At 42.4% G+C, this 23,342-nt stretch overlaps 1 protein-coding gene across 11 annotated transcripts in view; it reads right to left on the bottom strand.

Annotated features, from left to right (window-relative positions):
* ANO3 (anoctamin 3) overlaps positions 1-23,342 on the bottom strand; it is a 380,410-nt gene that overhangs the window by 17,723 nt on the left and 339,345 nt on the right. For all 11 annotated transcript variants that reach the window (XM_075927761.1, XM_075927756.1, XM_075927758.1 and 8 more), the window contains 9 exons: positions 20,863-20,945; positions 19,147-19,287; positions 18,545-18,709; positions 15,897-15,933; positions 11,046-11,157; positions 7,885-7,942; positions 6,080-6,177; positions 884-1,029; positions 615-767 (listed from right to left, as the gene is read on the bottom strand). In XM_075927761.1, the coding sequence (XP_075783876.1) occupies positions 615-767; positions 884-1,029; positions 6,080-6,177; positions 7,885-7,942; positions 11,046-11,157; positions 15,897-15,933; positions 18,545-18,709; positions 19,147-19,287; positions 20,863-20,945 (993 nt within the window). The remainder of the gene's footprint in view (positions 1-614; positions 768-883; positions 1,030-6,079; positions 6,178-7,884; positions 7,943-11,045; positions 11,158-15,896; positions 15,934-18,544; positions 18,710-19,146; positions 19,288-20,862; positions 20,946-23,342) is intronic.

Below are 23,342 nucleotides of genomic sequence, written 5' to 3'. Positions count from 1 at the left end.
AAGGATAGTCTTTTCAAGAGAGTGAAGATGAGGAATCAAAGAATTGTTATAATGGAAATCAGAAGGAAAGCAAATTTTTATTGTGAATGTTGCTTAATAGTATGGGGGTACATATACTGTCTCCTATGCACAGCCACACTTATGTAAGGGGCTATTGGCCCTTTTTTAATAACTCAGGCTATATCTAAACTACAGGCTTATTGCACAAAAAGCTTTTTTCAGAAGAGATCCTCAGAAAAAACTTCTTTCGAAAGAGAGAGTCCACACTGCAAAAGTGCATTGAAAAAGCAACATGCTTTTTCGAAAGATAGTGTCCAGACTGCCTGGATGCTATCTCGCATGTAAGCAGTGATTGCTATGCACAGAATGGCCACAAGGGCACCTGTGCTTTTTCCCCTTCCCTCTTCTTCTGAAAAAACTTTCCCTTCACCATCCACACACGCCTTTTTGCGAAAGAGCTCGTCCTCATAGAATGAGGATTAACAATACCACAAAAACCCCTCTGCTCTTTTGAATGCAATTGTAGTGTGGACATTCCTCAAGTTTTCTTGGAAAAACCTGTAGTGCTCATACAGGTAGTGTAGTGATTGCGTGTCATCATTATGCTCTCTTACCTATATCTGTTGCTCTTGCAGGCATAGGTCTCCTCCACTGTGTAACAAACTTGTAAGCATCGAGTCTTATTTCTATAATATTGTTAAGCAATGCCAGGAGAGGTGCCAGTGGGAAGGCAGCGACAAAGATGGTGGTAAAGCCAAACTGCAAAACTAACAACAGATTGCAAGGTTAGAAAGTGGAAATAAGTGTAGTTTAAAAAAGGAAAAACTTTGGAACTGCTGCTGATTCCCATAAGAAAACTGCATATTTCTCTGCATTTACTCACCCATTTCTAAGTACTCATCCATTAAGCCGTGGAGGTTCATGGGTTGCAGATTCCAATCTTTTTCCCATTGAGGTAGTGAAATTTTATGCTCCAATAACTGGCCTCCTTTCTTGATCTTGCGTCGTGACCACCAGTTCTGTAGTAACCTACATTAGACAGATCACGGAGCTTGTATAATCACCGATGCTTGTTCAAGAATTTACAGAATTCTCTGATATAAATGTAGGGCTATTTTGAACTGTTCCAAGCTGTGGGCATACTTTCCAAGAGCGTTTCTCAATATTCTTAGAGAATGACATTCAAGCTAGAGTAGAGAGCCTGACCTTACATACAACTTAAGCGTCATTTTAAAGATTTACTTTCAACTTCAATGGAATATTAGGCACTTAGGCTGGGGTGAAGTTGTTGGTGCACAAACCTAAAGTTTTTTTTAAACATTCTTTTTTTCTTTACAGAATACTTGTTAAAAAAATATTGTTTTTTTCTTTTAGTGAGGATGTTTCCAAGAAGGATTGTAACCTGCCCTTATGATGCTGTTCAATGGTTATTTCATGGGGAAGCAGTTAATAATAATCAGCTAAAGGTTGTAGAAAGCTTTTTGAATGAAAAGGGTTATGCAAGTGCTAAGTATTATTTCAGCTTGGGCAGTGGGAAATCAGAGACTGCAACTGTATGCTCATTTGGAAGTCACGTGAATACACACTTTAGGGAGGCAACATTCACACCTCACTGAAAAGAGATTGTGCTGGAAAGTGTTTTCTGATAGCTGTGTCAATCGGCTGTTATTCATTTCTAAATCCAGTTTATCCTTTGGCTTCTCCTATCTTTTGCTGCTGAAAAGGTCCCAAGGATAAACAAAGGCCTTGTATGAATGCCCAGCAATGCCTAGTGCACATGAAAGGGAAAATATTGAACTGAGGAAGCTTGTTCTCAAATATTTGTGAGATAAAGAAGTTAAGATACTGCTGAACTGGGAAGACAAGAATTCCAATACCCTCTGTACCTTTGCTCTGTTCAGTGCTTCAGGTTTAGCAGCAACTGAATAGTGCCCCAAATATTTTTATCAGGCTGCTGGCACACAGTGAACATAGCTTTTTAGACAGGGTTTCAACACTGGAACTCTGGAATGCAATTTGATGTGTCAAAAGAAATGTAGTATATTCTGCCAGTGTCTTAAAGATGTTCAAAATTTTGGCCTAGCTGTTCTCTTTAGAACAGTGGTCTCCGGCTTTTTAAGCCCGAGATCACTTTTTGAATTTAAGTGCATTCCAGGATCTACCTCAAACCCAAATACTCTTGCCATGCCTCATTCCCGCCCCTGCCCCAAGATCCCGCCTCTGCTCACTCCATTCCCCCCTCCTGCATCCTTGCTCACTTTTATCTGGGTGGGGGCAGAGGTGCATGAGGGATTCAGGACTGGGGTTGGGGTTTAGAATGCAGGCTCCAACTGGGCACTTCTTACCACAGGTGGCTTCTGGGTGGTGGTGCAGGGGGCTAAGGCAGGCTCACCCCTATCCTGGCTCTGCACCACTCCCAAAAGCGGCCAGCAAACTCTTTCCATCCCTGCCCCCTCTGCTCTGTGGAGATGGGGCACAGGGTGGAGGGAGGGGAACCTTGACATCAGTGTTCCCCTTCCTCTTCTTCCTATGCCCTGCACAGCAAGAAAGAGGCTCCCAGGGGTGAGGGGCTCCTCCAAGGTACAAAGGAGGAACAGCACAGTAGTGCTGAGAGGGGCAAATGAAGTGCCGGCATTTGATAGCTCCCCAGACAAACCTATCAGGATCACCTGTCAAAGGTTCCAATATCTACCAGTAGATCCTGATCTACTGGTTGGTGACCACTGAACTAGAAGCTGCACAGGCTGTTTAATATAGATTATGAAAGATAATTAATGTTAACAGCATGAAACAATTCAAAAGGCCCAAGTATTCCTTAAAGCTTTATGGCTGAACAACATTGGATGGTGTACCTGGGAACACCAAGCTCACCGCATCTGATGGGGAAGGAAACAAGGAAAATCCTTTTGAAATAGTTATTTTAGTCTGACTAAATCATTTAAATTTCATTTTCTTTACTTACAGCATCCATCCTATAGGAGAGGGGAGCAGCACATTATTATGTTTCCTCAACTGCACTTTTGTGCTATCTTATGTGTGCTTTTAAAGTTAACTCTGAGAAGTGGGTAATAAAGGCAAAGAGAGGCATTGCCTTCCCAAAAAGACTGGGGCGCCCTTGCTCACCAAGCTCTGGATGGGGTTTGGGTTGTGGTACAGCTGGCTCCTCTCTAATCACATGACAAACATTTTATGGTTAGAACATATTTTTTGTGCACATTTGAGGCTCAAACTATGGCTCTTATCTGCTCCAAACAGTTATCACCTGAATGGTACTGAACTGTGTGTTCGGCAGCCACTGCCTCTTTGAAGAAAGCAACATATTAAAAAAAAGTTGTCAGGGTAAAGTTCGGAACTGAACATAAGCATGAGTTTGGCTACATCTAGACTGCAGGCTTCTTTCAGAAGAAGCTTTTCTGGAAGAGACCTTCTGAAAAAACTTCTTCCAAAAGAGAGCGTCCACACTGACAAAGCGCATCGAAAAAGCGATCTGCAATTTCAACAGATAGTATCTACACTGAATGGACTCTTTCTCGCATTTCAGCTGTGATTACTATGGGCGAAGTGGCCACCAGGGCACCTGTGCTTTTTTCTCTTTCCTCTTCTTTCGAAAGAAGTCTCTCTTCCCCGTCCACACACACTTTTTTCTGAAAGAGCTCTTTCAGAATAAGGCTTCTTCCTCATAGAAAGAGGTTTACCAGTGTTGGAAAAACCCCTGACTATGGCTACAATACAGGATTTTTGTACAAAAACAACCATTTTTGCGCAAACCCATGGAGCGTCCATACTTAAGCGCGTTTGTGCGCAAGAAAAGTTACAGTAAAATGGCAGAAAAAAGGGCTTTTTTGTGGTGTAAGTAAACCTCCATCTACAAGGAATAACTCCTTTTTGCGCAAGAGTTCTTCAAGTGTGGACGCTCAACAGCGGTTTCTTGTGCAAAAAGAGCCTATCAGAAAGAGCACAGGTGCTCTGATGGCCATTCTACAAATGGCCATCAGAACTTTCTTATGCAAGTGTGTCCATGCAGTATGGATGCTCTCTTGCGCTAAAGCACGTTGCTTTTGTGATGAACTTTTGAGGGATGGACACACATTTGTGCAAGACGTTTTTGCAGAAGATCTCTTCCGCAAAAGCTGCTTGTGCAAAAACCCTGCAGTGTAGACAAAGCCCCTCTGTTCTTTCAATTTTTTTCAAAAGAAAGCGATTGCAGTGTGGACGTAAGTGAAGTTTTTTCAGAAAACTGGCCATTTTTTCGGAAAATCTCTGTAGTGTAGACATAGCCTTTGAGTTCTGCTCTAGGCAGATTTCTGAGAAGGTAGGTTGGGAACATTAGCGGTTCTCAGCCTGCGTTATTCAGGGGATCCTTCTGGAAGTATTGTTTTGAAAGGAAAGCTTCTGGTTTAAGAGCTACGGATCAAAGAGGTTATGATCAGGAAACCCCATAAAAGAGAACCTAATGCTAAGAACTGGTGTAAGTTCAGCCTTGATCAATGTGGTGCCAGGATACATGGCTCTATATAAAAGTCATAGGAAACTCAAACAATATACACTCCTCACAAACCACAAGAGAAAAATCAAGCAGTGCTCAATCTACTATAAATATTTTGAAACAGTAATTAGTCCAAAAGAAAGATTTTTGCAGATCTTTTTGCACTCCTGTTAAAGTGGAAATGCAGGTTCTGCCTTAACATTAGTGGAGCTATCACACTGCCATAAAATTGTTGTGTCACATTATGGGTAGAATTAACAATGCAAGTTACTATCATCTGGTCAAAGGGTTCCTCAGGAACCATGCTCCTTCCCAAAATAGGGAACTAATTTTAATAATCAAATGTTCTAGGTGCACAGGGGTTGAAAATGCGTTTGCCACAACAGGACTCTGTGGTGCAAATTAGCAGCTTCTTGAGTAAGCGGTTCCAGAAATACAAAATAAGCTGTGTATAACTTTCACAGTGTACTACAGTCCATGTGCATGTGTAAATTGCTTTGAAAATGGACATGCTGCAACAGAGATGAGAGTAAAGCTTGTGTTGCAAATTTGGGGTTTGAATCAGAACTTGTATCCTAATGTTCCCTCTAATTTTTCCATCCATTTGCAGAATACATTTTATGTGCACTGAGGAATGTGCGAATGTGCACCACCACTAGAAACACATACTGCTATGTAGAATAGTGATAGAAATCTAGCCGTGTTAGTCTGGTGTAGCTGAAACAAAATACAGGACTATGTAGCACTTTAAAGACTAACAAGATGGTTTATTAGGTGATGAGCTTTCGTGGGCCAGACCCACTTCCTCAGATCAAATAGTGGAAGAAAATAGTTACAACCATATATACCAAAGTATATATGCAGATATCTGCTTTGTATTTGGCTTTATTTTATATATATATATATATATATATATATATATATATATATATATATATATACACACACACTTTGGTATATATGGTTGTGACTATTTTCTTCCACTATTTGATCTGAGGAAGTGAGTCTGGCCCACGAAAGCTCATCACCTAATAAACCATCTTGTTAGTCTTTAAAGTGCTACATAGTCCTGTATTTTGATACTGCTATGGGCGTTCTGTCAATCAGCTGGGTGACATTTGAATCTCTCCTGGGTGGCTGTCCCAGTGCTCAGCTTATAGGGAACACTGATTAATCTTCCTGATCACTAGTAAAGCACCGATCTAGATCCAAATTCTCTGTGTGTTTCTATAACGAGCTGTATCAAATCTTCAGATCTCAGCATCTAATCTTGAGATATGTCGAAATCCACATATGGATCCAAACTTTGGTACTCACATCCACATGTCAGTAAACCAGTGGATGGGGCTTGTATGAAGTTCAAAAGATTTAAAGCAAATGATTCAGTGTCCTGTATTTCCCATGTGTGTGAACATATGCTACCCCTTGCAACTATATGCTAAGGAACAACTTTTGCATACCTAGTTAAGATTCACAATTAAAAGCCATAATCTTCTCTCATATACATTTGAACTTTTTCTTTGTCTCCTACTTCTGCAAAGAGAATGATCATATTTTTTTAAATAAAATAATGTTCTCAATGAGTGAACTTACGGATAACCCAGTTCCATAAAGTTATTCCACATTTGTTTTAAAACCATGATAACTCCCATTTGCAAGCAGAGATCTATCAAACAGCCACTAGGATGACACTGAAGGAAAAGGAAAAAAGTTATGTATTAATGTATATTTTTAAAACACTTTTATATTTTAAACTGCATTCCCCTAGTTTTTATATGCACAGCCTAAATGAAATGTTTACATTCCTGAGGTGAAATGCTGGGTCCCCTGACATGAACAGGAGTTCAATGAAGGCAGACTTTTACCTCTATAGTTTAAAGATGTTTCTAAGAAAAATGGCTATGGTGCATAATTTTCTTTTGGTTTACTTAAGAGTGGTTTAATTTGTCATAAAGGGTGACAGTTGTAACTTAGACACTTGGACATAAGTTTGTTTTAATTAGGTAATAAGTTATCAATAGTATTTAATAACTGATGCCAACTTTTTCAGACCTGGGCACTGGAAGTTAGGCTTCTAAATAAATATCTAGGAACTTGAATAGAAGATCCCTAGATCTAGGGGCAATGGTCTCAAGTTACAGTGGGGGAGGTCTAGGTTGGATATTAGGAAAAACTATTTCTCTAGGAGGGTGGTGAAGCACTGGGATGGGTTACCTAGGGAGGGGGTGGAATCTCCATCCCTAGAGATTTTTAAGTCTCGACTTGACAAAGCCCTGGCTGGGATGATTTAGTTGGGGTTGGTCCTGCTTTGGGCAGGGGAATGGACTTGATGACCTGCTGAGGTCTCTTCCAGCCCTAGGATTCTATTATTCTAGTTTTCAGAGCTGCTGAGTAAGCTCAGCTCTCACTGAAATCAGGGGAGGTAGCATAATTTAGCATCTTTATGTGCATAAGTCTGGAAACTTTGACTTCAATTTTTAAAGAAATACTCTCAGATATAAAAGCCCATCAACAATAATGAGCTGCACTCCCACTGTGTCTTCTATCTAAGAATCTCCACGGTCCTCACAAATATTAATGATTTAAACCTCTTAACAGGCCAATGAGATAAGGTAGATTTCTGCCTCCTTTTTACGGAGAGGGGAGTTTCCAGTCCAAGGTTGCACAACAAAGCTGAGAACTCAGAAGAGAAGTACCACTTTTTAGTTCCCAATCCTCTGCTATGGAAATAAAAAAAGATCTGACCTTTCTCACCACAACTTTAATGAAAGAATAAATATGACCCAGGACTTAGACACACACCAGCATTTCCTTTTTGCATGTAGAGATTTTACAAAAGAACTAGGGGGCTGTGCCCCCTTGTTGCTACACTTGCCAAACCCCCTCTCTCAGGGGGTAGGAAACCTTGGCTCTCCCCCTGGCCACTAGTGTGGGCCAGGACCAGACTGCACTAGCCCTGGTTCTTTTCCTCCAGCACAGTCTGTACTAGCCCTGGCTCTACCCCTAGCCCCTTTCGTCCCCCCGCCCCGGATCTCCTCCCCGCCCCCCCGGTCTAACCCTGCCCTGCCCCAGCTGTGGGGACAGCTGAGGCTGCAGTGCGCTAGCCCCGGCTTTGCCCCTGGCGGCCAGGGAAGGCTGAGCCCCAGGTCTGCTTTGTTGACCCATGGACAGCCCCGGGCCTGCTGCTGGGGAGGAGAGACCAGCTACAGCTGCCTCTGCAGCCTGTGCAAGGCTGGTGGGGCCCAGAGCATCTAAGCTCTGGAGGGAAGGGGGAGTGGAGATTATGGCCTGAAGCTGGGCACGGGTGACATGAGTGACATGCTGACATCACTCTGTCATCCTGTAGGAATTTTATATAGAGAGACAGACAGACAGACGGACAGACATAAATTGTTTACCTCTTCCAGTCTCCATCTATTAAAAAGTTTGTTGTATTTTCCTGGACGGCCTGCGAATCTAAGAAAAGAGATTTTAGTTTCTTAATGGAAATTCCAGTAACATTTGATATTGCTAGAATTGTTGAATTTCTCCATTGATCAAGCCTGTTAACTATAAACAGTTCAAATAAGTGGCTGAAGGCTGTGAGCTAAAATATGGGATCTAAAAGAAGCTTGACTCTGGAGGGAAAGGTGTGTATAAGGGTATGTCTACACTACAGCGCTAATTCAAACTAATGCATCCAGACAAAAAAACTAGTTTGAATTAGCATTTTGCTAATTCGAACTAGCATGTCCACACAGAGTGGACCCTGAACCGGGGTTAAGGACGGCCGGAAGCAGTGCCGGCAGGGCATCAGATGAGGACTTAGAGCGTGGAGCTGCTGTCTCAGGCTAGCCGAGGGCTGTGCTTAAAGGGACCCAACCCCCACCCTGGACAGACAGTTCTCAGGGGTGCCCCGCTTGCAATGCAGTCCTGGCTTGGAGTGCCCGGAGTGCCCACACTGGGCACATCACAGCACTCAGCCATCAGACCAGCTGCACTTGCCGCAGGCTGCCATCTGGGGAGAGGAGGCAACTGGGGGGCTGCAGGAGAGCTTCCACCCCCAGAAGCCCGCAGAGCCACCCCAGTCCTCCCCATCGGGGGCTCGTACCCCATTCCTCCCTCACCTCCTTCCACTTACCCTTCCCTAGCCCCTCTTCCTGATGTACAAAATAAAGAAAACGTGGGCTCAAAAACAGAATCTCTCTTTATTGAACAAAACTGGGGGAGACTGGGAAAAGGAGGTGGGAGAGGGGAAGAGAGAGGGTGGGAGAGGGGAGGGCAACTAAAATGATCAGGGGTTTGGAACAGGTCCCATATGAAGAGAGGCTAAAGAGACTGGGACTTTTCAGTTTAGAAAAGAGGAGACTGAGGGGGGATAGGATAGAGGTCTCTAAAAGCAGGAGTTGGGTGGAGAGGGTGCATACAGGAAAGTTCTTCATTAGTTCCCATAATAGAAGGACTAGAGGACACCAAAGGGAAGGAATGGGTAGCAGGCTTCAAACTAGTAACAGAAAGTTGTTCTTCACAAAGCAAAGAGTCAACCTGTGGAACTCCTTGCTGCAGGAGGCTGTGAAGGCTAGAACTAGAACAGAGTTTAAAGAGAAGTGAGATAAAGTGATGGAGGTCGGGTCCATGGAGTGGTATTAGCCAGTGGGTAGGTGTGGTGTCCCTGCCCAAAGTTTGTGGAAGGCTAGAGAGGAATGGCACGAGACAAATGGCTTGGTCACTGTCTTCGGTCCATCCCCTCCAGGGTCCCTAGGGTTGGCCGCTGTCGGCAGACAGGCTACTGGGCTAGATGGACCTTTGGTCTGACCCAGGACGGCCATTGTAAGCTCAGGGCTCAGGGTCGGGGGACTCAGTGGACCACCTTGATTTTCATGCACACCTGCTCCTGGGTGGCGAGGCTGGCAGCTCTCCTGCCCTAGACGGCCACTTTCCTGTGCCTAGTGCGGAGGTCGTGGACGAGGTCCACAATGTCCGCACTAGACCAGGCGGGTGCCCGCCTCTTGCAGTCCCGGGCAAGCTCCCGGGACCGCCAGCCTGGTCCCGGGAAGAGGGGGAGGGCTGGGGGGCATCGGGTGGCTGGCTCGAGCCGTGCCAGGTGCAGGGTCTGCTAGCTGGGTGCTGGCAGGCTTGCACCTGGCACGGGCACCGTAGCCAGCCCGTGCCCCTTTAAGGGATCCGGGGCCGGGAGGGGGGCATACGAGTTTCCCTGGTGTTGTTGAGAGTGGCTACCAGGGAAAGCTGGGGAGGGCTAGCCTCCCACTAATTCGAATTAAGGGGCTACACACCCCTTAATTCGAACTAGTAAGTTCGAACTAGGCTTAGTCCTCGTAAAATGAGGTTTACCTAGTTCGAACTAAGCGCTCCGCTAGTTCGAATTAAGTTCGAACTAGCGGAGCGCTAGTGTAGCGCCTATCAAAGTTAATTTGAACTAACGTCCGTTAGTTCGAATTAACTTTGTAGTGTAGACATACCCTAAGTTATTTCAGAATCCAAACTGGTACAGACATCCATATAAAGTAGACCCAAACTTTATATTGTGTAGAAACAATCCCCTGCATTCATATTCAGTTCTGCAGTGACTCCAGGATGGAAAACCATCATACCCATCCAGTCTATGAAGATCCATATGGGCACAGGGATCAACTCATGAAGACTGAGTTCTAATATTGGAGCCTCAGCTATGGAGTATGCATTTTAGGTCTGATTTAGCAAGTCAGAAAAGGATAAAAGACATAAACAGATGACCCAAAGAGGTTTCCAATATAATTAGCATGGATTGTAATATTCCCTGCAGCTTGTTTCAATATGTTCAGTTGTTTATAGTTAAACAGAGTATTTCTAGAATATTCTTAACCAGATGTTACCTACTTTTTCAATCTTTAACTGACCCATCATCATAAAATTTTGAAGTTCTAGTCAAAGAATTCAAATGTGTTTGAAACATAAATGAATTAGCATTTCCAATAATTTTGTAAGATTGGCAAATATTATCAAACATATTTTAAAAATAGTGAAAATGAATCAAGGTCAAGAGGTTTGCCCAAGCTTACAAAATGTCCAGCACCCACTGCCATTTTGCATCTTCAAGTAAATCACGCTCCATTAGAATGAAACGTTAAAGTCTACATTTTCTAGAGTTAGTAACAGGACCAGATATAGATATAGAATACAGGAATCCTGGCTCCCAATCCTGTCTGGAAACCACTACACAGCATTTGCTGCTTATAGGTAGAGCCCTGAAAATCCACAGATATATCTGTTTTATATCCGCAGGTATCCCCACCTGCAGATGTTAATCCAGATATCCATGGCTCATTTTTGCAGATATGGGTGCACATGAGGGCACACATTTTGTATCTGCAAATTTGCTGATATCTGCTTTGTATTTGGCTTTATTTTTTTACCCAGCTCCACAAACTCTGCTGATGAATAAATCTCGAACAATAGCATGTTACAATATTTTCTTTAATGCAATTTAATACATTACCATAATGAAATACCTAACACTAAGGGTTTGGTATGTGTTTCCCTCTATTTTTAGGAAATGAAGTCAAGATAAAAAATAACTTACCTGCCAAGGAAAAAAGCAATATAAAAGATAGAGCTGTTTAAGTTGACAAACTGGAAGAGGAACATTTTCAAGGCAAAACTGTTTTCCCATTCAGATTCTGTTCTAGGGTGCTCTAAAAGGAGTAACATAGTACACATTACACATTTACAAATGAAATGAAGTTGCTAGCATCTTAAAGAGTTCCTGGGTCAACAAGTTTCCTATAGAACAAATGATAGGGTTTTAATTAATTTAGCCCTTTAAGTAAATGTTTATTTTTTCCTCAGTAAAGTATGTAATTAGAAGGTCGCACAACTCCTACTCCAGCTATGGTCAGCTTGGTTCTATGCACAAATCAAAAAGGAGTCCCTGATCTATGAAATACCAGTGAGAGTTCCAGTTTCCATTTTGACAGCTTTCTCTTTCCGGAGTCTTGGACTTTTTAATCCTTTGATGTATGTTGAGATACTTTGATTCTTCTCTTAGTACATTTCCTAGACCTAAAGAGAAGCTCCGTGTAGCCCCAAAACTTGTGTCTCTCACCAACAGAAGTTGGTTCAGTAAAACCCACACCCACAATATTCCTTTGATTCTTCTCAGCGGTAATAGTTCTCAGAGCCCTGGTCTACACTAGGGAGTTATTTCGAAATAACTCCCCTTATTTTGAAATAACCAACGGAGCATCCACATTACCAAGCCCATTGTTTTGAAATAACAAGCTTGTTATTCTGAAATAATAACTCCTGATTTCCATGAGGAATAATGCTTATTTTGAAATAACTAGTACCCAGAGTCATTCAAAGTAATTACTTCCAGTTCTTCCTGGGGCTCTAATATGAGGTAGCACATCCACAGTAAGAGAGCCTGTCTCCGACTAATTTCGAAGCTAACCCGTGTTATGGACACACTATTTCAAAACTGTTATTTTGGGAGTTATTTCAAAATAATTTCCTAGTATAGACAGTGAGTAGACAGTGCAGATACTGCATAGCATCAGCCAGTCAATACACAATGGCATGGTAGACAAACAGTGAACTGATCAGGACTGAAAGCAACCTCTCCCTATCTGCTTTTCACAAATATTTGCATGCCTTATTCCATGCTACTCCTTGTGTCCGTGAATCTTCCCTGAATGTATCCACAGGGACACATACTCTCTCATCAAGACCCATCTTTGCCATGATGCCTCAAAGATGGCAATTGACAATAGCATGGGAGCAGATGGAATTAATAGGTCCTTAATTTATGTATTTAATTACAAATATAAATCTGCACACAAAAACCTCGAAGATTTTATTTAATTCCTCACTCCCACTCTTTGCATGTCACTTATCTAGTTAGATTTTAAGCTTTTTTGGGCAGGACTTCTATCTTAATTAGTCCTGGTTGTTTATTATTGAAATGTGCAATTCAGATATTTTTCATTAACATTTCAAGGTCCTTTAAAAAACCGAACGATGGAACACCGTATGTGGATAAATGATTCAAAATCACCTGAGTGACTGAAAGTCTAAGTCATCCTGAAATCAGCAAATACACTTTTGAGTGTTTAAAAAAGATGTGGCCACATTGTTTCAGAGAAAAAAATGCATTTTTTCTTTAAGTTTTTTTAAGTTTTCTTTTGGGGTCCTTAATAGAGACCCTTTCAGATCCTGGGGGTTGTTTAACTAAAGAAAAAGAGATAATTAACCGAGATAGGGTGCATTTTTCTTAAACTGGATGAGATAGGTTAATATAGTTGCTTCTAAGGTTAATATGGTTGCTTAGGGACAGAATAAATAAACATTACAAAGCTGTGGTTTGCCTCTCATTGAATGATCCCAGCCTGTTGACACTCAGTTACTGTTTTTTTTCTTTCTTTCCTTTTTATTTATTTGTCTATCTTAATGAGTTCAGGAAGTATCTAGGGATGCTAGGGCAATAAAAAGTGATTCTACTGCAGGTGAACAGTCAAACTCAGAAAATGTGTCAAGTGAATTTAAATGTGCTTTTTTAACTGGCATGGCATTCAAGGAAATAGGAGTACGGACTTTTTAAATTTTAGTTAATATTAGTGTTATTTTAATTTCATTTTAATTGGAGTTATGAACGAGTGCACACTTTCCTGTTTGTCTATAGGCAGACCTTGCTGTTTATCTGCATCTGCACACCAGAGTTTGTCTTGAGAAAAGGCATCAGTTCTAAAAATCTAGAGCTGTATTGTTTAGTCAGAGTTTATGATAACTATCATCCAGTTGTGTGGCGTATTTGTTAGAAGGGCTGCCATTGGGTAATCCTGCTGCCTATTACCACTGGCCTTATGCAAGACCTCACATTGCCAGGGCAAAAAGGCCTTTTTCTGCTCTAAAAGAGGTGCTATTAATATTGAGTCTTAAATTATTATGGGGGTGTTTGGGAGGTGGAGGCAAGTCCATTTATCCTGGTTTATACTCCCACCCACCCCCCAAGGCCAGTGAGATTGGATCCATGGAAGTACTCTAAGTCTTGGCATGAGAACTACAATTTTTCTGGGGCAATAGATTTTACAGGTAGGACAGAGTCATTTGGACTTTGGAGGTTTATTATTGTATGAGTGCAGAGGCCAGTAATGGAATGGGCCTAGTTGTCTTAGCTGCAGACATAAATGACCTTTTGCTTTTAGGAATTACTCTGTGAAGTTCTGTTCAGTTAAATTGCAGTCTTTTGGGTAGTTGGATCCATATTTGAATGGTCTGTCATCGCTAGTTCTTGCTTTCAGTAGTCCTGTGACTGACCTGAATACCATCCTCAATAATAAGTAGTTTTTGAAAGTCTGTTATATAGAAAAACAAAACGTACATCATCATGACCTACTTCTGCAGGACCAGAAGCCATATTATGAAAGAAATCACTGATGCTCTATAAACACCAGATGTCAAAAAGGACTTTTCATGTATAATAGAAAAAAACAGATCTAAGATATGAATCAAATCTTTGTTGTGCCTCTCATTTCCCTGTGGTATTCAACAAAGTGCTTTGATAGAAACATTTAGATAAAATCTGACTATAACTGGGCACAAGTTTATATAAAAGAACTTTGATGACCCAAATGAATATCAAAATGTTGTGGGTGCTCCCAAAGCCCTGGTCACTTGCCAGTTGGTATGAAAGTAGAGTTTCATGTAAAGCACAGCTAGTAAATGCAGGGCATCAGCCACTTGAGCGACAACTTTTCTGTAGTCTCCTCTCTGTAGAGAATTGCCATGTCTTTAATATTATTGCATATGTATAAATAAATCCTGTAGCTGCTGTTGCATTGAAAGACTTTGTGAAATCACAGCATAGTCAACTATATCATACTAAATTGGAGAGAACACATCAAATGAAATGTTAAGGATAAAACATTCCCCCAGCACCTGACTAGAAATTTAAAAAGTAGACTCCCTGGTCTTATTAATTTCTTTAAAGAGTCAAAATTACTGTTGGTCACAAATTTGATTGGAAGATTTTTCCAGTGAAAAATGACATTTTGCCTAAACAACAAGAAAAAAAAATTCTGCGGGGGAAAAATTATACAGAATTTTGATGTTCCTGTTAGACTTTCTGGATGGAACATTTTTCTTTGTTTTAAACATGGTATTTTTAAAAAGTCCTAAGATGTTGAAATTTAAACAGAACATTTCAATTAGTCCTAAGTGAGGTTTTTTAAATGTAAATTCATGGGAAATTTTGAAATTCTTTGTTGTATCCCAATTCTAAATGAAACACATGTCAAAATCTGGAAATTTCCCACAAAATGTAAATCCCAGATCCACACAGCTCTAGTCACAATGTGTGTTTGGAAAAGGGAAGGAAGGTTCCCCCCCCCCCCCTTAATTGAGGAGAATAGCTGTAGCACAATCCTAATCTTCCTAAACACAATCACAGCCCTTTCCCTAAACCATGTCATCAGCAGGACATGTTTAAAAAAGAGCACTATTGTTTCAGGCTTCCAACTTTACGTGATAACATTTGAAAACTAAAAACAATTGCTACTTGGGCACAAAATGTTAAGAATTCTAATAGGCTAGAAGAAATAATAAATTACTGCTATTTAGATAAATCCCAGATTTCAATGGGATTTCATATGGACATTAGTTGTTTCCCTGCACTAGGCAGAGTGCAGGATGAAGACAAAGAACTAGGACAAAGTTTGATAGTTCAGCTGTGATCCAAACTTCTCAAAAGTCTGACATGGAGGAGTACCGGCAGGGAATGGGGGAAAAGGGGAATCCAGGGATTTGTCATCTCTAGTGACTAATGACCAACAATTTTCTTTTCAGTCTCCTTTGTTTTTCTTAACACATGTAAGTAATAGGTTTCTCTGTAGTTGATAGGCAATGAATAGTATGGGGAAGGACAACATAAGTGTGTCTAAACTACATGGCTCCGTCGACGGAGCCATGTCGATGAGTTTACTAGACATAGGAAAATGAAGCGGCGATTTAAATAATCGCCGCTTCATTTACATCAAAATGGCCGTTGTGCTGTGCCGATCAGCTGTTTGGCAGCACAGCGGGGCAGTCTGGACGCTCCGTGATTGACAACGGAAGCCTTTGTTGACCACTCCGTTATGCCTTGTGCTTCCGTTGTTGACCGTGGAGTGTCCAGACTGCCCCACTGTGCCGCCAAACAGCTGATCGGCACAGCGCAGCAGCCATTTTGATGTAAATGAAGCCGCGATTATTTAAATTGTAGCTTCACTTTCCTATGTCTAGTAAACTCATCTACATGGCTCCGTCGACGGAGCCATGTAGTCTAGACATACCCCATGTTACTACACATGTTAACTATGTTTTCGATTATTTGATATAAAAATACAGAGTTACACAATACAACTATGGAGGTGTATGCCAGCATTTAAGATGCACCTACCTAAATCTGTTAGGAGATAGGCAACTTTTTCATATACCTGAAAAAGAAACAGCATAAATTATAGCAAAAATTATACAGGCAGTCCCCGGGTTACATGGATCCGACTTACATTGGATCCCTACTTACAAACGGGGTGAGGCAACCCCGCACTAGCTGCTTCCACCCAGCAGACCAGGGAGACGCGAAGCTAGCGCCCCCCGCCCCCTCCCCCAGCAGACCAGGGAGACACGGAGCGGCTTTTCTCAGCAGACAGGGACTGAGGGAAGTGAGGTGTGGGAGAATAAAACTGAGCTCTGGAGAAATGTTTGGCTAGAGTTTCCCCTACAATATGTACCAGTTCCGACTTACATACAAATTCAACTTAAGAACAAACCTACAGTCCCTATCTTGTACGTAACCCGGGGACTGCCTGTATATTGTGAAAATATTAAAGTATCTATCAAATAAAATAAATAAGTATTCGATTGAAACACAAGTTTTTCTCTGTCCTACAATATCAAGATAACTGTGACGAGGGCAAGGAACTGCACACATCTTAATTATTTGCAATGAAAAAATATTCATCTATTTTAGCCCCTTTTTTCTTGGCTAATTATCCACAAAAGGAATTAAATGTTTGTTTGTAGCTTGAATTCATCTATCTACTGAGTTATGGAAATATATTTAAGTCTATGGAGTGCTCAAATTGTCTGCAATTCATCATTTGCTATGTTATCTACCCTGAGTGACTGATCACTTAAATTGCATGGTATTGATCTGTTTTCTGATTGGATGTGCTCAGATCTACACAGATTTTGAGATGGCTGTCAGAACACTTCTCATGCAAATACATATTCACAAAGATATTAATGTATGAACATGAGCATCCATGGGTTTCATCCGTAGAGTTAGGAATAAAAGGGTGTGACTGGTCTGAAAGTAGAGAGAAACCACAGATTTGTTATACTAGGATTTTCCTTCAACTTCATTTTTACATGGAGATATGACTGTTATTTAGTATTTACCTTAATTGTCTATTTAATAGTGCTATTATGATCCTCACCTATTCTTCTAAAACAAACTTCAGCTTGACTTTGTAAAATCACAAATGTTTGCAAGAGTGGGTCCATGTTTTCAATAGCTTTGTTTTGCTTGTGCACTTGTTATGCACTTTTCATGACCCGGAAAAGGCATAATAATGATCTCAAAAAGTTAGCAAAGACTGTTTTGAAGATGCTATCTACTTAGCAGATAACAGAAGTAGTAATAATACTACAAAATTGTTAATCTTTACCTATTTACACTTAAAATATCAAAGTAGATAAATACATCAGCAATGATAAAGAACATTTTATACCAGTACAAAAGCTGCTAATAGAGGAGACATTTTAAACATGTATTTTTGTAGAGAAAAGTTAAACTAAAACCATAATCTGTAATGCCTCTAAAGTTTTAAAATGTTGGTGTCACAGCTGATTTCATTACTAGGAACCATTTTACATCTGGGAGAGATTCTAGAATCCTCAGTCAGGAAGAACAAAACATTATTCCATTTAGACTGAATAGATGCATTTCCTTTGCTTATTGTCTTGAATTCATAGATTTTTTTTTCAAACATCCCTATTGGATATGGCATTGGTGTCACAATTCTGGATTGAATGGAAGTAGATTTTGCTAACGTACAAATGGTTTTCTGTGCCACTGAAAATATTTGTACAGGTTGCACCTCCTTAAACCGGGATTATCTTGTCCAGCAACTTCCGTAGGCCAGCAGGACCACGAATGTTGCTGAACGAGAGAGCCCTGGGACAGGAGGGCCAGCAGCTGAAAGCCCCGTGAAAGGTGAGGCTGATGGTAGTGGGCCAGGTGCTCAGCAGACTGGCGGTGTAAGCAGGGCAATGGTAGTGGGGCAGGTGCAGCCTGTGTGTGCCGGCCCAGCATTGGGGTTGTGCCGCGGCAGCCTGAGCGGCGTTGTGTGCCAGCCCAGCAGTGGGGATAGAGCTGTGGCGGCCTGGCTAGCAGCAAGGCTGGGCCACGGCAGCCCAGCGGGGAAGCCCATCTGGGTCCGTGGCAGTTCAGCAGCCTGACTGGGGTCATGTGCCATGGAAGCAGGGCTGCATGCTGCTATGCCGCAGTGGGGCTGGGGCAGCCATGTCGCTCAGCTGGCAGTGGGACCAAAGGAGCTGGCAGTGGGAAAGGGTGGCACGCTGAGGGGGGCCGGTGGCAGGGGACCTTCCCTGGTACAGCAAATTCCCTCATCTGGGACTGCTCAGGTTCCGAGAGTGCTGGACAAGTGAAGTCCAACCTGCAGTGAGAAATTGTACAGGCAGCTCAAAAATCTGTGAAACAGCAGCGTGTTATCGAATAAAAGCAACTGCAACAACATCTGTGGACATTTTAAATACAAATAAACAAAGTGCAGCTGTTTCTCTATATAGATTAATAAAATACATACTTAAGATGGCAAGAGAGTGTAACAATCAGCTATTTGTAACAAAACTGTTCAGCTGTTTAAAGTAGAGCACAGAAAAGTGTAGAATTTATAAATGGCTTCTGTTTCTCTCTAGCTATTGACAAAGTTACCTGAGGTACAATTACATAGTAAACAGTTTTTAAAGAATCCATCTCTTTAAATCCCCATCCCTCTTTTAAAATGTTTTAAAACTTACAACGTTAAGTGACATGATGATCATGAAATTGATACAGACTCCAGTGCCAGATGTTGCAAACTGCCAGTACTTTTTGATAAAATACCACTTGAAGGATGCAAATTGTTCCATAGCTACCAGGCGATAGACCACAACTGCAAACACTGCAGTGAGTACCAAAGAAATCTGTGGTGAAATAAATGCTTGTGTAATTAGAAGAAAACAATACCTATTAAAATAAACAGCTGAAATCAAGATCGATAGATTGAATGCTTAAAAAAAAAAAGAGAGAGTCCAATTTGTTTTAGGGAGCAGAGCAGTCTTAGATTAGAGACAAAATACTAAACAGTTTAATTTTTTTTTTCTGTTACTATATGAAGACATATGCCCACTATATTCTATTTGTGCAAAATTCGAAGAGTGCACCCCCCGCCCTCCACACAATCAAGAAACCCAACCTATCACCAACCCACCAAACATTATCAAGCATTGCACATGATCCGATCTCACACCTGTTACACCATTGTAACTCTATGAACTTTAGTGGGAGCACTCCTGGTTTCCATTGGTGTGATATAAGAATCAGATTTAGAATGGCCTTTCAAAAGCATCAAAGACTTTACCATGAAGAATATTCCTGAGACAGACACCATTAGTCGACTAAGTTTGTCAGGGAAGGGTTGAAAAGGTTCAGGTTTTCCTGTGATGGGATTTACTCGTTCCACCTGGGAGTATTTTGCTTCAAACTGAGGGCGCAGCTCTTCCTGCAATGACAGATTTGGGAAAGCATAAGGCATTCAGTCATAGGTACTGGAACTAGTGGTGCAGGATGGGATTTGTGTGTGTGTGTGTGTGTGTGTGTGTGTGTGTGTGTAAGAGAGAGAGAGAGAGAGAGAGAGAGAGAGGATGCTGCAGCATTCCCTGGGCTTGCAGTGCTTTCCATTATATACAAGTTGTAGAGTTTGGCTCTCAGCACCCTGACAATACAAACTATTTCGGCACCTCTGTGTTCAATACAAACATTCTATGATGATAATGACTAGCAGTTGCATAGCTCCCTTTGTCTCAAAGTGCTTCACATATTTTTAAAAGTCAATACCCAAATAATTACCCTTACAGGAGCCTTAGAGACCCATCATTCCATTCACCCAGAGATCCGGAACAGTATAAATCACAGTAGTAAAAGTTTTCTTACACTGACCAACCAAGATACTAGGAGCATCTTTAGAGGTTAAAGCATTTGGGTGGCCATGTCATTCAATCACTGGTTTCTCTGCTGTGATTGTTAAGAAAACGATTGTGGCGGTGATTTTGTGGTGCAGAAAATGTTCATTAAGAGGTAGACTAAAATCATCAACTCATCTTCAAGAGGCTCCAGAGGAACGAAGGGATAACAACGTTGGGCCCCAATTAACTAGACCAAATTTCAACTATTATCCTAGAGGTGAGTGGCCTTAAATTCCATTACAGCAAGGTTCACTTGTGACTAACAGAGCACATTTCATGACATGTGCAGAACAGAACTGTTTGATATTTGCTGGTGGCCATGGCAGACTAAATTAGGGTAAACTGGCCCTTTAAGAGAGGTTCAAGATCTAGGCTCCTGCCCATATCCAGATTGGCCTGATTCTGGGCTGAATCAGGAACTTGTGGGGCAAAGGGATCATGGGAGTTAAAGGCTAGTAATGTATGCAGGGAAAGGGATCAGGACCCGCCTGTATTTGGCTTTCTAATACCGAACAGCACAGTCTTCCCTAGCACTCTGATGGGCTCTTTGTCTGGAGGGACCCAAGAGCAAGGTGTGTTTTCTTTAGGCAGATGCCACATGATACTTCTTGCTTTTTCCCTGGTCTCCCCTTTAATAGAGAAAAGGGAGGCTTTTTTTTTTAATCCATGGCTACGTTTCCAGCATACTTTGATCCCACAGTCCCTGACGACAAATCCCAGAATGCCTTAGCATTAAGCTACAATGGGATAGGGCCACAGGTATGGCCTGCTTACTCCAGACAGATATTCCTGGCTGCTCCCCCTCCCCCTCCCCTTTCCCCCCTTTCTCTCTCTCTCCCCCCTCACCACATCACACTTTGCTAAATATGGACACACATAATATTTTATTCCCATACCCTGCACAAACAAAAGGAGTTAAGAGATAGAGAGAAATTCTGCCAAGAGGTGAGTAGTATTTGGATGCACCTCTACTTGCAAGACACATTACTGATCTATTGCACCAGTGTTATATAGCAAATTCAATTGTCCTAGCAGAGCACAAAGCATTATTACATACACTGTTATCATGTTGATAAAAAGATTATCACTAGATTGCTTATTTGCGAGCTTACCTCTTCATCCTCCCAGTCTATTAGATCCCAGTCATAGGTGAGCACAGCTCTCCGCCTTTTCCAAAACTCTAGAAACACTGTAGCTGTGGAAACCATTAGTTACACTTATTATTTTTCATAATTAAGTGATGAGTTTAAAAATAATAGAGGCATAATAACATTCATTATCCTTGTTCTAACCAGTCACATATGGACTCTAAAAATTATAACTAATTCAAGAGTAAATTAATCGATCCCACTGAGGAATACCAAAAGAAAGTACACCATGTGCTCAAGAAACTCCCTGCTATAGCTAGGGAAAAAATCTACACAAATATCCATCCCCACACCCTGCTCTGAAAAAGGAGTATTCTATCTGCTACCCAAGATCCATAAACCTAAAAATCCTGGATGTCCCATTGTCTTAGGCATTAGAACTTTTACAGCAGGATTTTCTGGCTGTGTTGACTCTCTCCTCAGACCTTATGCTACCAGCACTCTAGCTACCTTCCAGACAGCAATAACTTCCTGAAGAAACCTTCCTGAAAACAGCATCCTGGCCATCGTTGCTGAAGAAGCTCTTTATACCAGTATCCCACATGAGGGTGGACTACAAGGTGTCAGGAACACTATCTCCGATGATGCCACAACACACCTCGTGACTCAGCTATGTGACTTTGTCGTCATCTACAACTATTTCTGAATTGGGAACAATTTATATCTTCAAGTCTGTGGCACTGCTATGGGCTCCTGTCCTCTAGTACACCTCCTCTACTTAGGCTACATTGATGACATCTTCATCATATGGATCCATGGGAAGGAGTTCCTTGAAGAATTCTACAGGGATTTCAACAACTTCCACCCCACCATCAACCTCAGCCTGGACCAGTCCATGCAAGAGATCCACTTTCTGGACACTACAGGACAAATAAATGATGGTTACATATACACCACCCTATGCTGGAAACCTATTGACCATTATACTTACCTACATGCCTATAGATTTAATCCAGGACTCATCACATGATCTGTTGTCTACAGCCTAGTCCTAAAATACAAACAGGTCTGTTCTAATCCCACAGATGGAGACAAACACCTACAAGATCTTTATCAGGCATTCTTAAAACTTAAATACCCATCGGGAAGTGAGGAAACAGACCAAAAGAGACAGACAACTACCCAGAGGTCAATTACCTCAAGACAGGGCCAACAAGGAAAATAACAGAACACCGTCGGTCATCACATACAGCCCCCAGGTTAAACCCCTCCAGTGCATCATTGACAATCTATAACCTACCCTGGAAAATGAACCCTCACTCTCACAGACCTTGGAAGACAGGCCAATCCTTGCCTACAGACAGCCTTCATACCTAAAGCAAATACTTACCAGCACCCGCACACCACACCTCATATACACTCACCCAGGAACCTACCTCTGCTACAATCCCCATTGACAACTCTGTTCACATATCTGTACAAGCAACACCACCATAGGACCTAACCACATAAGCCACAATATCAGGGGCTCATACACCTGCACATCCATGAAAGTGATCTATTCCATCAAGTGCCAGGAATGCCCCTTTGTCATGTATGTTGGCCAAACTGGACAATCTCCACGACAAAGAATAAATGGACACAAATCAGACATCTGGAATGGTAACATACATAAACCTGTAGCGGTATGTCTACACTACAAAGTTAATTCGAACTAGCGGAGCGCTTAGTTCGAACTAGGTAAACCTCATTCCACAAGGACTAAGCCTAGTTCGAACTTACTAGTTCGAATTAAGGGCTGTGTAGCCCCTTAATTCGAACTAGTGAGAGGCTAGCCCTCCCCAGCTTTCCCTGGTGGCCAATCTGGCCAACACCAGGGAAACTCTATTGCCCCCCTCCCGGCCCCGGACCCCTTAAAGGGGCACGGGCTGGCTACGATGCCCATGCCAGGTGCAAGCCTGCCAGCACCCAGCCAGCAGACCCTGCACGTGGCACGGCTCGAGCCAGCCACCCGATGCCCCCCAGTCCTCCCTCTCTTCCCGGGACCAGGCTGGCGGCTTCCGGGAGCTTGCCCAGGACCGCAAGAGGCGGGCACCCGCCTGGTCCAGTGCAGACATCGTGGACCTCGTCCATGACCTCCGCACTAGGCACAGGAAAGTGGCCATCTAGGGCAGGCGAGTGGAAGGAGGTGAAGGAGGTGAGTGGAAGGAGGTGAGGGAGGAATGGGGTACGAGCCCCCGATGGGGAAGACTGGGCTGGCTCTGCGGGCTTCTGGGGGTGGAAGCTCTCCTGCAGCCCCCCAATTGCCCCCTCTCCCCAGATGGCAGCCTGCGGCAAGTGCAGTCGGGCTGATGGCCGAGTGCTGTGATGTGCCCAGTGTGGGTACTCCGGGCAATCCAAGCCAGGACTGCTTTGCAAGCGGGGCACCCCTGAGAACTGTCTGTCTGGGGTGGGGGTCGGGTCCCTTTAAGCACAGCCCTCAGCTAGCCTGAGACAGCAGCTCC

This window comes from Pelodiscus sinensis, chromosome 4 (genome assembly GCF_049634645.1).
Source record: "Pelodiscus sinensis isolate JC-2024 chromosome 4, ASM4963464v1, whole genome shotgun sequence".
Taxonomy (NCBI): domain Eukaryota; kingdom Metazoa; phylum Chordata; order Testudines; family Trionychidae; genus Pelodiscus; species Pelodiscus sinensis.
This window is presented reverse-complemented; position numbering and strand designations above follow the sequence as displayed.